This window comes from Aotus nancymaae, unplaced genomic scaffold, assembly GCF_030222135.1.
Source record: "Aotus nancymaae isolate 86718 unplaced genomic scaffold, 86718_ANA_hifiasm-v0.15.2.pri h1tg000006l, whole genome shotgun sequence".
NCBI lineage: Eukaryota > Metazoa > Chordata > Mammalia > Primates > Aotidae > Aotus > Aotus nancymaae.
The window spans coordinates 21,623,503-21,637,806 of NW_026988417.1; the positions used below are offsets into that span (position 1 = coordinate 21,623,503).

The following is a 14,304-nucleotide window of genomic DNA, read 5'->3' on the forward strand; positions in this document are numbered from 1 at the left end:
TGAGGTCACACCACTGCACTGGTGACAGAGTAAGACTCAGTCTCAAAACACACACACACACACACACACACACACACAAACAAAACAAAAAAACTTGGTAGCATTTAAAACTAGACTTATAAAATACAGCAACCAAAAAATCACTTTGATTTACATGCCATAATCAATATACTTAACCATGTAATATATATAACTGATTTTGATTTATGTGTAACTCTCATTAAAATACCTCAAACCACTGACTTCATCAAAATAAAACTAAATGCTTGTATTGTAAACCATAAAAATAACAGATTGACACAGTAACAAACACCTATTTATTATATTAAATACAAGCCTGAAATGTTAAGTACACATTGTGGATTCCAAGAAATTACATTTCAGATCTCAAAATGTCTTGCTGGTGCTTTGACAACGAAAACAATGTTTTAGAAAGATTTTTTGTTTTCAGATCCTAAAAAATAGTAACAATTTGGGGATAAAAATAAGTAAAATCCAAAACTTCAAAGTTTATTCCAAATTCTTTTCAATCCCTATGGTGGCTGTAAACAGTTTTTAAGTGTTTATAGCTTAAAGGAATGTGAATATCACAGTTTATATGAATTTCTGCCTAGGAAGTCCAACAACGTTACACAGTAGTTTCGTGTTTCCATAATCCAGTTCTAACATTGCCAGTGCTATCGGTACCGAGCAAGGGTCCCTCCTGACCATTGCTTTTAATTGGTCCATTCTGAATGGCCAGGTTGAGGCCATAAGATTTCTGCTGATTTTCAAGTTCAACCACAGCTGGCTTCCTTAACGTTTCTTTTTTACTACTGGTCGAAACTGGCTTTTCAAAATTTCTGCTGCTTTTGGGAAGTGTGCTACAAGCATCACTGCTGTCTTGCTGCGGTGGGTTGTACTGTCTCTCTCTGTAGGCTAAATAAGCTCTTCGGCTCCTCGAGTGTCCTTCGTTAGCGCCCAGCCGGCTTTTAGGTAAGCCGTTCTGGACGCTTCCTTCCACGCTTGTTGGGACATCATAGGCGTATTCTCTCAATACTGTGAGTCGGCTTGCCCGGTGTCCTTTACTTCTGTTTTTATGATGGCGGCTTGAGTGCACATTTGTTCGAAATTGAACTTCTAAAGGCGCCACGTGCATTTTAATATCATTGTCCATCGAATGTTCTGTCAGACTATTATCAAGCTGAGGGGTGTTCAAAGGTAAAGAATTGGCATGGCACTGAGCTGCAGCCGCCTGCAAGTTTGTTAATTTGCAGCCCTGGGAGGAATTTTTGAAGCTTGAAGCACTTTTGTTTGTGCATGAAGACTCTGCACTGCTATTGGGGCACTTGGGTGCCTCTCCGTTTGTCCCGCTGGAGTTGGGGGGCTGGACGTTGACTTGCACTGAATAGGAGCTCCGTCCTGGGCAGCAAGTCATGATCCACGCAAGTCTCACATCCTCCCTATTAACACAATGGTGGACCATGAAGAACGCACTGAAGCTTAAACACGTGGCTCCAAAAACGAAGCTAAAAACCAAATCCAAAGGGTAATACAAAGAAACAGCCAAAGCCCCAAACATCCACAATGCAACATATAAGAGCAAAGTAAGGCTGGCCCCCAAAAGCTGAGAATGAAAAGTGTGCTCATTTTCCAAGACTGATGTAGAAATCAGAGACAAAGACATTGAATCCTGATGATTTATTTCACCATTTTCATTGGCTGCCAATCTCTGTTGCTCCTCCGTGGGCTCCTTAAGCTCATATTTGCGCTCGGGGTGTCTTTTCAACTGAATAAATATGCTCAAAAAGTACATGCAGTTTACAAAAGTGATGAAGCTGGCAGGCCCGTAGAAGGCTCCCAAGGAGGGTTCCCACGCCATCCAGCAACTGGAAAAGAAAATGATAAACCAGATCAGATGCTACATGTTTCAACAAATTATTTAAGAAACTGCAATCACCTAATAACTAGAAAATACTTAAAAGAGAAGTAACTGGGTCAAGTACACAGAGACTATAAAATACTCACTAGGGTGCATTCGGCCGACTACCATAATTCCTAATGTTTGCTGCTGCGGTTATGCCACAAACGATGATGGGGATACCACCGCCAATCAGGTAAAACCTAGAAGGAGGAATCACAGGAAATACCACTCATCATCCCATTTTTTAACATGTATCTATAATAATATCTCAGTACTGCAAAAGTAATTCCCTGAAGATTAATTATTATTTTTATTCCAATAGTAAGTTGAGAGTTAAGTTGGGGGAGGCTGATTTATTAGCAGTAATGTGTTTTTGTTTTGTTTTTATAGATTTCTTTCTTTTTTTTTCTTATTGCATTTTAGGTTTTGGGGTACATGTGAAAAACATGCAAGATTGTTGCATAGGTGCATACGTGGCAGTGTGATTTGCTGCCTTCCTCCCCTTCACCTATATGTGGCATTTCTCCCCATGCTATCTCTCCCCAACTCCCCACCCCCCACTGTCCCCCTATAGATTTCTTGTTTTAAATCACTGTTTCCAAGGAGAGGAAAGCTGATCAGCTTCTGCCACCTTGTGGACAGGCAAAGTAACACTCTGTGCCTGCAAGTAGGATTTCAGCATTTTTTTTTTTAGGGGGAACTGGCTTCTTTTAGATTCAGCAGGTGAACTAAAAAGTGCCATTGTTCATACTAAAAAAGTAATGGCATATTAATTACTGATTAATGTTCAGCTCAGCCTGCATGTCCCAGGACCTCCCACTGCTGCGTATCTCATCCCCAGTCTTTTGAGATTGAGGCAAGGAAGTATCTGGATCCCAGCAGCTTCACAGAGTGCAAAGGCCCTACCTGACCCCTTCTCCACAGAGTAGCTGGGGAGAGCAAGGGAAATCATGGTGCAATAAAAACTGATTGAAACAGAGCAGTGACTGGTCCTACGAAGAAAAACTTTTTGGTCATCTCTGAGCTCCTTGATCTCTCTGAAAAGAAATTTCCGTCCAGATGGATACTCCTGGGGAGTCAGAATCTTAATTTTGAATTTGCTCCTCCCTGAGACAGAGCCCCAAATCTTGTGTTGGGTGGATAAAGGCAATATCTGTGATACATCTGTCCATACATTGTTTCTTCATCGCACCTTGTTACTAAAATCCTTTAACATGATGTTAGAACTGCTGAAAAGAAAACCAATTACCCTATAAAACGCTAACTCTGCCTTCTATTCCACATTACAGAGATGCCAATAATATGTGATCTTCCCCTTCTTCCTGCTATACTAATTCATATCTGCTTGTTACCGGAAAAAAAAACCATTATTTCCAAAATTAATCTTGGGTTCTATCACCCTCTCTGTGACTCTTGTTTCACCTCCCCCCGGCTCCCCAGTCTTCTTGTTATCAAATAACCCTATTTTACATCTTTTTTTTAATTGTATTTTAGGTTTGGGGGTACATGTGAAGAACATGCAAAACTGTTGCATAGGTGCATACGTGGCAGTGTGATTTGCTGCCTTCCTCCCCTTCACCCGTATCTGGCATTTCTCTCCATGCTAAAGTCTTCTGTACTCGTTCTTATTTCCAGCATATATACATATATATTCAAGTTTCCCCATCTTCTAAAACTTTCCTTGAACTACCACTTCTTTTCTCTTTCCCTCTGCACACACTGGTACTACAACTTCCCTGCCTTTATCACCTTATTGTCAGCTGCACCCACTCACCACCATGATACTAAAAATGCCCTCTCTGGGGTCAGAAGAGACTCACGGGCAAATCCCGTGTCCCACCCTCCAGGCAGCAGTGTTGCTCGGGTTTCCTTAAACTCAAGGATATGGGGAAAGCAGGGCTAGGGGGCGGAGCTTGAGCTGTCTAATGCAAAGAGGATGCTTGTGTGCCATTTGGGGACTGCAGAGCATCCGAAGCCCAAGTTGCCTTTTCCTTAACTCTTTATCTTTGTTCTCAGAATCTTATAGGAAGGAACAGCTACTTCAGGTTGAGATTCCCAAGTTTCTGAGCCAAAACACCACCTTCTCGTCTTTCTTTTAATAGAAGTGAGGAAGTTGTCAAATCTCATCCTACAATGTAAGTCTGGGGCCACCGAGCACCCCTGCTGCTCCTTGTCAAACACAGAACCACTCTCCCCAAAATCTTCCATGTTCTTGGGTGTTCTCGTTCCACAGCCAAAAATCCAGTGATTTTTCCATGACCCATCTATTAAACATTAATGTGGTCCAAGTATCATTCTTTTCCTAACTAACTTCTCCCTGGGAGATCCTGTTCATTATCATGGCTTCAATTACCACATAAGGAAATGTCTCCTGCTCCTCCTAGACAATGTCTAGCTTGTCCTCTCTGCTAAGCCCTGGACTTCTAAAAATGTAAACAATCCACAAGAAAGTATTGATGAGCCTAGCACCCTGTCCCCCCTCTCACGGTCTCCCCCACCCACCTGCCCTTTCTGTTTTTCCTATCTTATTTCTCAGTTGATGGAAATCCCATCTATCCAGGCACACTAGCTAGGCTAGCATAGACAACTTGCAGCCACCTTCAAGCTTCTCTCCCTCTCATATCTCTTAAGTCCAGCTGGACAGCAACCCTAGAGAAACTGCCTCAAGCCTCTCAAACATGTGTCCTCCTCTCCATTCTCCCTGACACTGTTCTGACCTTCATAGGGGCTGCCCTAATAACCTCAGCAGAATTCCTTATTCTTGGGCATTCTGATTTATACTCCATACTAGAGCCATAGCTATCCTTCTAAAATGACACTGTGTCAGGCCACTCCCTTAGTTAAAAATCCTCAGTAGGGTGGGCGCGGTGGCTCATGCCTGTAATCCCAGCACTCTGGGAGGTCGAGGTGGGTGGATCACAAGGTCAAGAGATCGAGACCATCCTGGCCAACATGGTGAAGCCCCGTCTCTACTAAAAATACAAAAATTAGCTGGGCATGGTGTTACATGGCCGTAATCCCAGCTACTCAGGAGGCTGAGGCAGGAGAATCGCTTGAACCCGAGAGGCGGAGGTTGCACTGAGGCAGAGATCACGCCACCGCACTCAAGCCTGGCGACAGAGCAAGACTCTGTCTCAAAAAAAAAAATCATCAGTGGTTGCCCACATTTTAAATAGGATCCACAACGCCTCAAAGCCAGCTTGCTTCCTGAATTCCTGCTACTTGACACCAAATACACCCGAGGCTCCAACCAAACTGTATGTCTCAAGGTTTCCTCTGCTCACTCTTCTACTTGGAAGTGTCACTTTTACACTCTGTCTCGATCACAGTAAGGTTCATGCCAATGGTCCAGCATTTCCTAACACCACACCCCCAAAATTAATGGCTTCTTCTTTTGCATTTTCAAAGAACCTATCTCCACTACACTTCTCACACAGCCCAGTCTGCTCCTCCTGCAAACTATAAACTCCTGAAGGGCAAGGGGGTCTTCTCTAAATCCCTGGCCCAGGGCCAGTTACATATCAGGCATTCAATAAGCCTGGTCATCACTGATAGATTTTATTCATCCAGCAGGATAATCCATTTACAATTTTTCATATTATAATGGATAGGAAAATCCATACTACAAGTATTTTTGTCCTTTGCACAGAGTAATTAAATTGATATATACTTGAGCAGATTAAAACCTATGACATATGACCTCAAGGAAATAAAAACAGCTGATATTTTCATAATGCCTCTTAGATGGCCAATACCATCTTAAGTGCTTTGCCCATTTCCTCATTTACTCCTCACAACTGTAGGATGGGAGAATCAGCCCCACTTTTGAGATGAGCATGGAAGGCTCAGAGAGGGCATAGAAGTTGACTGAGGACTCGCAGCTCAAAGGATGCCTAAGCCATTTTCAAAACCAGGCTCTGCTGTGTATAAGTCCATTCTTTGACTTCCCATAATTCACTCAGCAATTTTATTATAATTTATAATTATGCCTCAATGAAAGCAATCAAAACACTTAGTTAACCTTTAAGATAATACAACAAAGATATGAGATACCTGAGCATTGGTCTTGGTGGAGGTGGTGGCTCATCAGGATCCTGGCACCTTTTAGCTTTTTTAGTGACTTGTTTGTAGATATTTCGAGCCGTCACTCCTATCCATAGTACTGTGGCAAGGGTGGAATAGTGAAGAATTATCCCAACCTACAAGGAAAATCAAAGAATACATAAACTAAAAGAAAAAAATGGGCCGAACAAAGTGGCTCATGCCTATAATCCCAGCACTTTGGGAGGCCGAGGCAGGTGGATCACAAGGTCAGGAGTTCTAGATCAGCTTGGGAAACATGGTGAAACCCCGTCGCTACTAAAAAAAGAAAAAAATACAAAAATTAGCCAGGCATGGTGATGCACATCTGTAATTGGAGGCTGAGGCAGGAGCATTGCTTGAACCCGGGAGGCAGAAGTTGCAGTGAGCCCAGATCGCGCCACTGCACTCCAGCCTGGGCAACAGAGTGAGACTCCGTCTCAAAATATATATATATATTTATATATATATACTTCCACTAAGGCTTATCTAAAAGTTGGTAAGTAACTTTCAGAAGTCTGATTCAAAAGCAGCAGGAAGGCCTATCCTAATAATCGACTCTCTTGCCTGCTAATGCAACACCACATTCTAACAGACGTGTGACAGGGGATCACATTCCTCAAATACACAAACCAACAACTGGCTCTACGAAGCTCACAAACTACCACTTATACCCAAGATGACCCTTAATACAGGACAGAACATTAAACCAAAAGTGTGGTTTTCATAAATGCCACATTATAAGTTAGAGTTCATTTTCTGTTTTTGAGACGGAACCTTGCTCTGTCACCCAGGCTGGAGTACAGCGGCATCTCGGCTCACTGCAACCTCTGCCTCCCAGGTTCAAGGGATTCTCCTGCTTCAGCCTTATAAGTAGCTGGGATCACAAGCCTGGGCCACAATGCCCAACAGGGTTTCACCATGTTGGCCAGGCTGGTCTCAAACTCCTGACCTCAGGTGATCCACCCACCTCAGCCTCCCAAAGTGCTGGGATTACAGGCATGAGCCACCATGCCCGGTCTAGAGTTCATTTTCTAACATTCTTTTTAAGGAGGAATATATAGAGGGTACAGGTAACTACAGGGTGAAAGCCAGAACACATAGAGAGTACGTTGCAGAGTAAGAGACCGAGATCTAATTCAAAGCTTTTATAATTGTAGCAGTAACCAAGCAATATAATAATATATGGATGGTTAAGAGGGTGAACTCAGAATCAAATTTTCCTTGGTTTTTAAACTGGGATCCACCTCTTACCTACTAGGTGACCTGAGCAAAGTCACATAACACATAAACTGTTGGCTTCCACACTTGGGAACCGAGAATAATGTAAAAGTACTATGGGGCTAAGTAAGACAGTCCACAGTAAGCATTTAGCAAATCACCTAGTATGTGACAAGCAATTAGCAGAAAAAACTATATTATTTCCTATTAAAATGTGATTTTGAAGAAATAATGTAACCTCCCTAAAATTAACTTTCCTCAATTTAATAGTGGGAAAATCATCAATCGCCACCTCTGGGAATTTCATAGAAATTGAATGGGCACAATACCTGGGATATAATAGGTACTTAGTAAGTGTAAGATAACAGCAATACATGCACATGATATACTACTTAAGTTTCTGTTTATCAAATGACCTGTATATGAAACAACTCTAGTTGAGGATAAAACCCTAGGTGAAGATGTGAGAAAATAAGAGAGGCTTAAATTTTAGTTTAAAAAAAGTAAATGTTGTATGTCACTATAGTATCAAGGACACAATCCAGCTTTCTTAACGAGTAACTTACTCTCTTTTTTTAATCACTGATATTTTATATAATTATTACAGGTAAAATTCTATTAATGAAAATCCAAGAAAAAATTTGTCATTCTAAAGGGATGCCTCTCCAACCTCAAGAAAATCAAAGGTCAATAATAAAAACATGGCCCAGGCTCAGTGGCTCACACCTGTAATCCTAGCACTTTGGGAGGCAGAGGTGGGCAGATCATGAGGTCAGGAGTTCAACACCAGCCTGGCCAATATGGTGAAACCCTGTCTCTACCAAAACTACAAAAATTTAGCCAGGCATGGTGGCACATGCCTGTAGCCCCAGCTACTCAGGAGAATCACTTGAACCAGGGAGGCAGAGGTTGCAGTGAGCTAAAATTGAACCACTGCACTCCAGCCTGGATGATAGAGCAAGACTCCTTTTCAAAGCAATAATAATAATAACAACATGGACCACTGTCCAGAGTTTATTTTAATGAGAACCAATCTGCAGCAAAAACTTGATGACCCGAAAACCCAAATCTTATTTTGCAGGGGAAAAACAGGTTCATCCCTCTCCAGATAAACCTTGCAATGCCTCTGGAGGTGCTGGGAGGGAGGATCAAGTTTGGCCCAACTACAAAAGTCAGAAGTGATCTTCTTGAAGAGAAAAATCGCTTCTTGGTTCCCATTAGTCTTGCTGACTGCACTGTGAAAGCAAAATTTATAGACAAAAATGGAACAGAAAGCATAAAATAACCCATTGAACTATCTAATGTCATACCAAATAATGTAAGTAAAAACAGTATAAATGAATTTGATGCATAGAAACCAATAAATTCAAAACAAATCAGATACTGACTCAAAATGGCCAACTCTGCTATTGCTGGAGGTGTCTCTAACACAAAGGTCAAAAGAATGAGACTCAAATATGTAAGCAAAAATATAGAACTTCAACACAGGAGGTGTCAAAGAATTTTCCACGGGGGAAAAAAAACCCATCTTTTGGCACTGAAGTGTTTTCTATGGCATTTCTAAATTTCCAGAGGAGGTTTACTCTTAAAGATACTGAAGCCTGATTATTACCAATAGTGGAATTTGAGGGGTATGATGACATCTGCTAGTAGAGTCACGAAAGCAAATCACTAAACATTCTACAATATTCAGAAAAAAAAGGAGTGATTAATATCTAGTAGGAAAGCTTTTCCTATCTTTTGGAATGTAGTACTTCCTATTGTATTCTCCATCTGACTTAGTCTACATGAAATACAACCTCACATTTTCTTCCAAATAAATCAGAGATAGACATGGAAATTCTGTAAATTGTTTAGAAGTAATCTAATTCATGAGGCATGTAAATAATTAGTTAAATGCAGTAGATTATTACTCAAGAAAGCCACCTTACCTCGGGACACTAATTTTCAAAGTTGTAAAATGGGTATAAAATAATTATCAAAAAAGGTTCCACTCTACATGTTTGTTATCTAACTATAAACTCTCACATATTAGAGTTCATTTAACCACCAATAAGCCTACAGCAGTGCATCATACATAGCAACTGTGCAAAACAAATCAACTTTCTGATGAATAAAAACATGTAGACAATGAATACATAAACAACTAAAATTTTAACAGCTTACATTAATAAATGCCTGCTATGTATCAAAAAACGTATTCTTGCATGTGATTTCACTTTATCCTTTTATCATCACCATGAGATCAGTGTTAACCTTGAGATACAAAAACACAGACTAAGACTGAGAGAAGTCATCCACCAGAGATTACACGGTCAGTAGCGCAGCTATGATTCAAACTCAAGTTAGATGGTTCCAAAGTCCTTGTTCTTTCTACTCTCCTACGGTGGCCTCTACTAAGTACTAAAGCACAGTAATGGGGCTGAGAAGCACTCGGAATCAAACAGACTACTTTTGAATCATGCCTCTTCCACCTAATGGCCCAAGTGACCCAGGGCAAGTTATTTCAATTGTCTATGATTCAATTTATATAGTTATAAAATATATGAAGAAAAACTATCTCCTGGGGCTAATATGAAAGTTAAGACATAACACATGCACGTCAGTTGGCAAATAGAATGGTCTTAATATTCACTGATTAGATTTTTCCAAACATATCTCTTGTGCCATTGCAGCAATCCTCTAAATAACAGATCTCAAGGGCACCTGACAAGGGCGGCTGGCACTGTATTTAATGAATTTAATCATGGAGTGGTGGAACGACAAGGTATCTTACATAAGATCCAGCTAAATCCTCTCACTGCATGGTTAAGAAAACCAAGGACCAAAAAATTAACCACCAATTATTTGGCAGTGTATCATGAACCAGAACACAGATCCCTTCCAGGCTCGAGTCAATGGCCCTTGCACTTCCTCACTCAACTTCTTAGTTTTCTTTCAGCACCCATAGCAAAAGATAAAAGCTGTAGAGAGCACCTAAGATCCTACCTGAAATGAACTCAGGAACCAGAGTAAGAAGAGTGAGAAGTACCTGGATGGTGGCACCTTTAATAACCTCAACCAATCACTGTGTGGGAGAAACTATATTATGACCCATTGATACTGTTCATAAAATATGCGAGCTCGCAAAGGGAGATAATAAAGACAAAACGACATGGATTATGTACAAATACAAACTGCACATAAAAACGTGTGCACATGAGGGCTCGGTTTTTGAGAGAGAAGAATTTTAACAATCAATTAACTTAACTAGCTGATTCATTATTTTATAGAAGAAACATTAAGCCCCTACTAGGTTAAGAGACTATTAACGTAAGTTGTTCTGGCAGACACAAAATTAGAACCTACCTACTAGGATCTGGAATCCTACATTCTACCACTCCGCGCTCAGCTGCTGATTACCTGAATTGAGTATTACAATGGCAAAGTGAAGCAAGGAATGCCTGAGTCAGAAACACAAGAATGATGCTGTGTCTTTCATCGAAGGGAAGCACATTATAAATATAGAAGAAAACAACAGTGAAACATCTAGGCTGGCCTTTCTTTTTCCTTTTGTAAATCTTTAATGGCATTTGTTCTTGAAGCCCTAAAAACTCTTTGCAATTCCTTTCTTTTTCCATTTAGAAATGGGGCCAGACGCGGTGGCTCATGCCTGTAATCCCAGCACTTTGGGAGGCAGTGGCAAGCAGATCACGAGGTCAGGAGTTTGAGATCAGCCTGGCCAATATGGTGAAACCCCGTCTCTACTAAAAATATAAAAATTAGCTGGGTGTGGTGGCACATGCCTGTAGTCCAAGCTACTTGGGAGGCTGAGGCAGAAGAATTGCTTGAACCCAGGAGGCGGAGGATGTAATGAGCCGAGATCGTGCCACTGGGTGACAGAGCAAGACTCCATCTCAAAAAAAAGAAAAGAAAACAATGAAAGGCAGTCATCTTTACAGTGGCTTCTTTCTATTCATTTCCTTAGTGAAATAAGTTTATGTGTCTGCTTCATGAAATCAATGCATACTTTGAGATAAAATGGAGACCTTTATTGCCAATGTGTGCTGAGTACTCTTCTAATAGAGTCTATGGTCAAAATGGCTCCAGGTTTGAAAGCATTCTACTACGTGCAAACAGGGGCTTCTTTTTGTTCATTCATCCAGTAAACATGTGCTCAGCACCTACTATATGGGTCAGGTGTTGTGCTGGTCCAGGGATAAACACCAGTGAATCAACTACTATAATTCTTATGCTTGTAAAACGTGGAGTCCAGGGAGAGCTTACAGTTCAGAGATAGTAAAGAGTAAATCATAAAGTTTTGTAGGCAGCATGGAATTTTAGTAAGGAACTAATACGGTTTAGTTGTGTCCCCACCCAAATCTTGAATTGTAGCTCCCGTACTTCTCATCTGTTGTGGGAGGGACCAGGTGGGAGGTAACTGAATTGTGAGGGCCAATCTGTCCCATGCTGTTCTCCTGATAGTGAATAATTTTCACGAGATATGATGGTTTTTATAAAGGGGAGTTCCCTGCACACGCTCTCTCTTGCCTGCTGCCATGGAAGACATGACTTTGCTCTTCCTTTGCCTTCTCCCATGATTTTGAGGCCTCCCAGCCACGTGGAACTGTGAGTTAATTACCATCTCAGGTCGGTAAAGTGAAATCTGCAAGATAAGTGGGAGTCAGCCACATGAAGAAGGGGAGAAAGACTGAGAACACAGAGGAGCTATCTTCTATACATGGATTTAGTTGATCTGAAACCCATCATCTGACTTCTTATAGTTTGTTTACAAATGTATAGTAATAGCCTAAAACAGAAATATACCACACAGATGAGAGGTAATTTCATCAATATTAATATAATAATGGTAAAGGGAACATTTATTGAACAGTCAGTATATGACTGGTTCTCTTGAGATGCTTGAGTCATTTAATCCTCTCAAATATTCTTATATACCTTCATTTTAAATTGGACCTCAGGTATACAATTATGGATTAATCATAAACCACAGTATCATGACACGTTCTAATGAGTGGGCCAAGCACAGCATGCCTTTATTTAATTAGTTATTATTAATAGTATGATACTCATCCAAGAATCTACCGGCAAGACACGAGGCAGGACCTTGTCAATAACCTGTATCTAATCATATGATCCCCTCATCAGAGGTAACTATCACCCTACTATAGACTATGTATCATCACCCTACATCCTCTGTTCATCACTCCCTTGCTTTCTTTTTTATAGTTTTATTGCACCTATTTTTTTGTTTAAAGTGGGCTGTTTGTTTTAGTGATTTTTACCTTTATTAAAGAAAAACATGTTGAATTTTAATTTATAGGGCTTACTTTTCACTTAAAACTAATTTGTGCTATTGTGCATTGCTATAATTCATTGGTTCTGACACTTGTATAATACCATAGAATTTGTTTGTTCACTCTCTCTGTTTTGGGCATTTGGGTTGCTTCCAGGTTTTTGATATTATGTACAGTGCTGCAATGAATATTCATATCCATACTCCTATTCATGTGCACACAGGCAAGATTACTCTCTGAGGTCAGGATTGGGCCTGCTGGGTTCCAGGGTACATGAACACATTACTATAGAAGGCAGTGCCCCCCAAGAGGACGTCCACTTACATTCCCATCAACTATATAAAAGGATCCTGTGGGTTCATATGTTCATCAAGACTTGGGATTGTCAGGCTTAATTTTTGCTGACAGAAAAGCCATAAAATGGTAACTAATTGACTTCACTGGCATCTCCAGGACCCCCATGGTGTTAAACATTTCTGCACATGTGCTGGCCCTGTGAGTTCACTCTTCTATGACATGCTCGTCCATTCTCTTGCTACTTTTTCTTCTGGCTTGTTGTAGTGTTCTCACCAATTATAGCTATTGATATATTTTTTACTCGAATGCTCTGTTAGTTGTATGGACTGTCAATAGACTCCTCCAATTTGTAATTTATCTTTTTAGCTTCTTTGAGAACTCTTGATAAACATGAGTTCTTATTTTTAGTCACAATTACCTCTTTACTAGTGGATGGCTTTCACTGTCTGATTGGCCGCCTTTATCTTAAGTTCTCCAACATTTTTTTAAAAGGATTTTAAGATGTTGGCTTGGATATGTAAGTCTTTAAACAACCTATAGTTGACTTTTTTTTTTTTTTAATGTGGCATGAGGTATAGACACAGTTTAACCTTTTTCCAAATGGATTTTCTCTGGCTCCATTTACTGAATGGTGGTCTCTCTTCCCCAGGTGACAAGGCACATCCCCTCTGTTGAATGTCAGAGTTCCCATGGTCTGCCTCTGGACTCTCTATTCTATCCGATTGGCCAATTTATCTCAGCCTACAGCTATTACCACACTGGTTTCATTTCCACAGCCTCATAAACCCTGATGACTGGAAGACAGTCTTCTGGCTCTGCTCCTCTTTTTCATTAGTGTCTTGTCTTTCTTTGGCCATTTATTTTCACATAAATTTAAAAATCATCTTATTGAGTTTCATAAAAAATTCTACAGATTAATCTTAGAAGGAACTGCCATCTTGCTGATATTAAGTATTCCTATCCTTTGATCTATTATATCTTTCCATTTATTTAGGTCTTCTTTAATACATATTTTAATTTAACCTGTAAATCTTAAACATCTTTCATTATTTTTAGGTACTTGATAGTCTTTGACACTATGTAAATGCTACCTTCTCATTATGTTTTCTCATAGTTGTATTTCTGCATACTAGCAGCTGCTCTTGGCTAAACTTTCCTATTACTTCTAAGTAATTTTGTGGAAATTAGTTTTTTAATATAAATAATCACATCATCCAACTCAATTATCATTCCCAATTTATAGGCGAGAAAACTGAGACACAGAAGAGTAACACATTAAAATCAAACATCTCAAAGAGATACCCGCACTCTTGCGTTCCCTGAAGCATTACTCACAGCAGCCAATAGATAAAAACAACTTGTATGTCCATCAACAACAAATAAAGAAAACATGGTCTCTACATACCATGGAATATTATTCAGCCAAAAAAAAGAGGAAAATCATATTTACTAACATAGATGAATCTTGAAACATTATGCTAAATGAAATTAAGTAAGTAATAGAAG

At 40.1% G+C, this 14,304-nt stretch overlaps 1 protein-coding gene across 1 annotated transcript in view; it reads right to left on the reverse strand.

The window, feature by feature from the left end:
- Nucleotides 1-294: 294 nt before the first annotated feature.
- ADGRA3 (adhesion G protein-coupled receptor A3) overlaps nt 295-14,304 on the reverse strand; it is a 124,227-nt gene continuing 110,217 nt past the window's right edge. The window contains exons 17-19 of the mRNA XM_064366064.1: nt 5,957-6,102; nt 2,008-2,103; nt 295-1,868 (exon numbers count right to left, since the gene is read on the reverse strand). Of these exons, the coding sequence (XP_064222134.1) occupies nt 629-1,868; nt 2,008-2,103; nt 5,957-6,102 (1,482 nt within the window). The 3' untranslated portion in view covers nt 295-628. The remainder of the gene's footprint in view (nt 1,869-2,007; nt 2,104-5,956; nt 6,103-14,304) is intronic.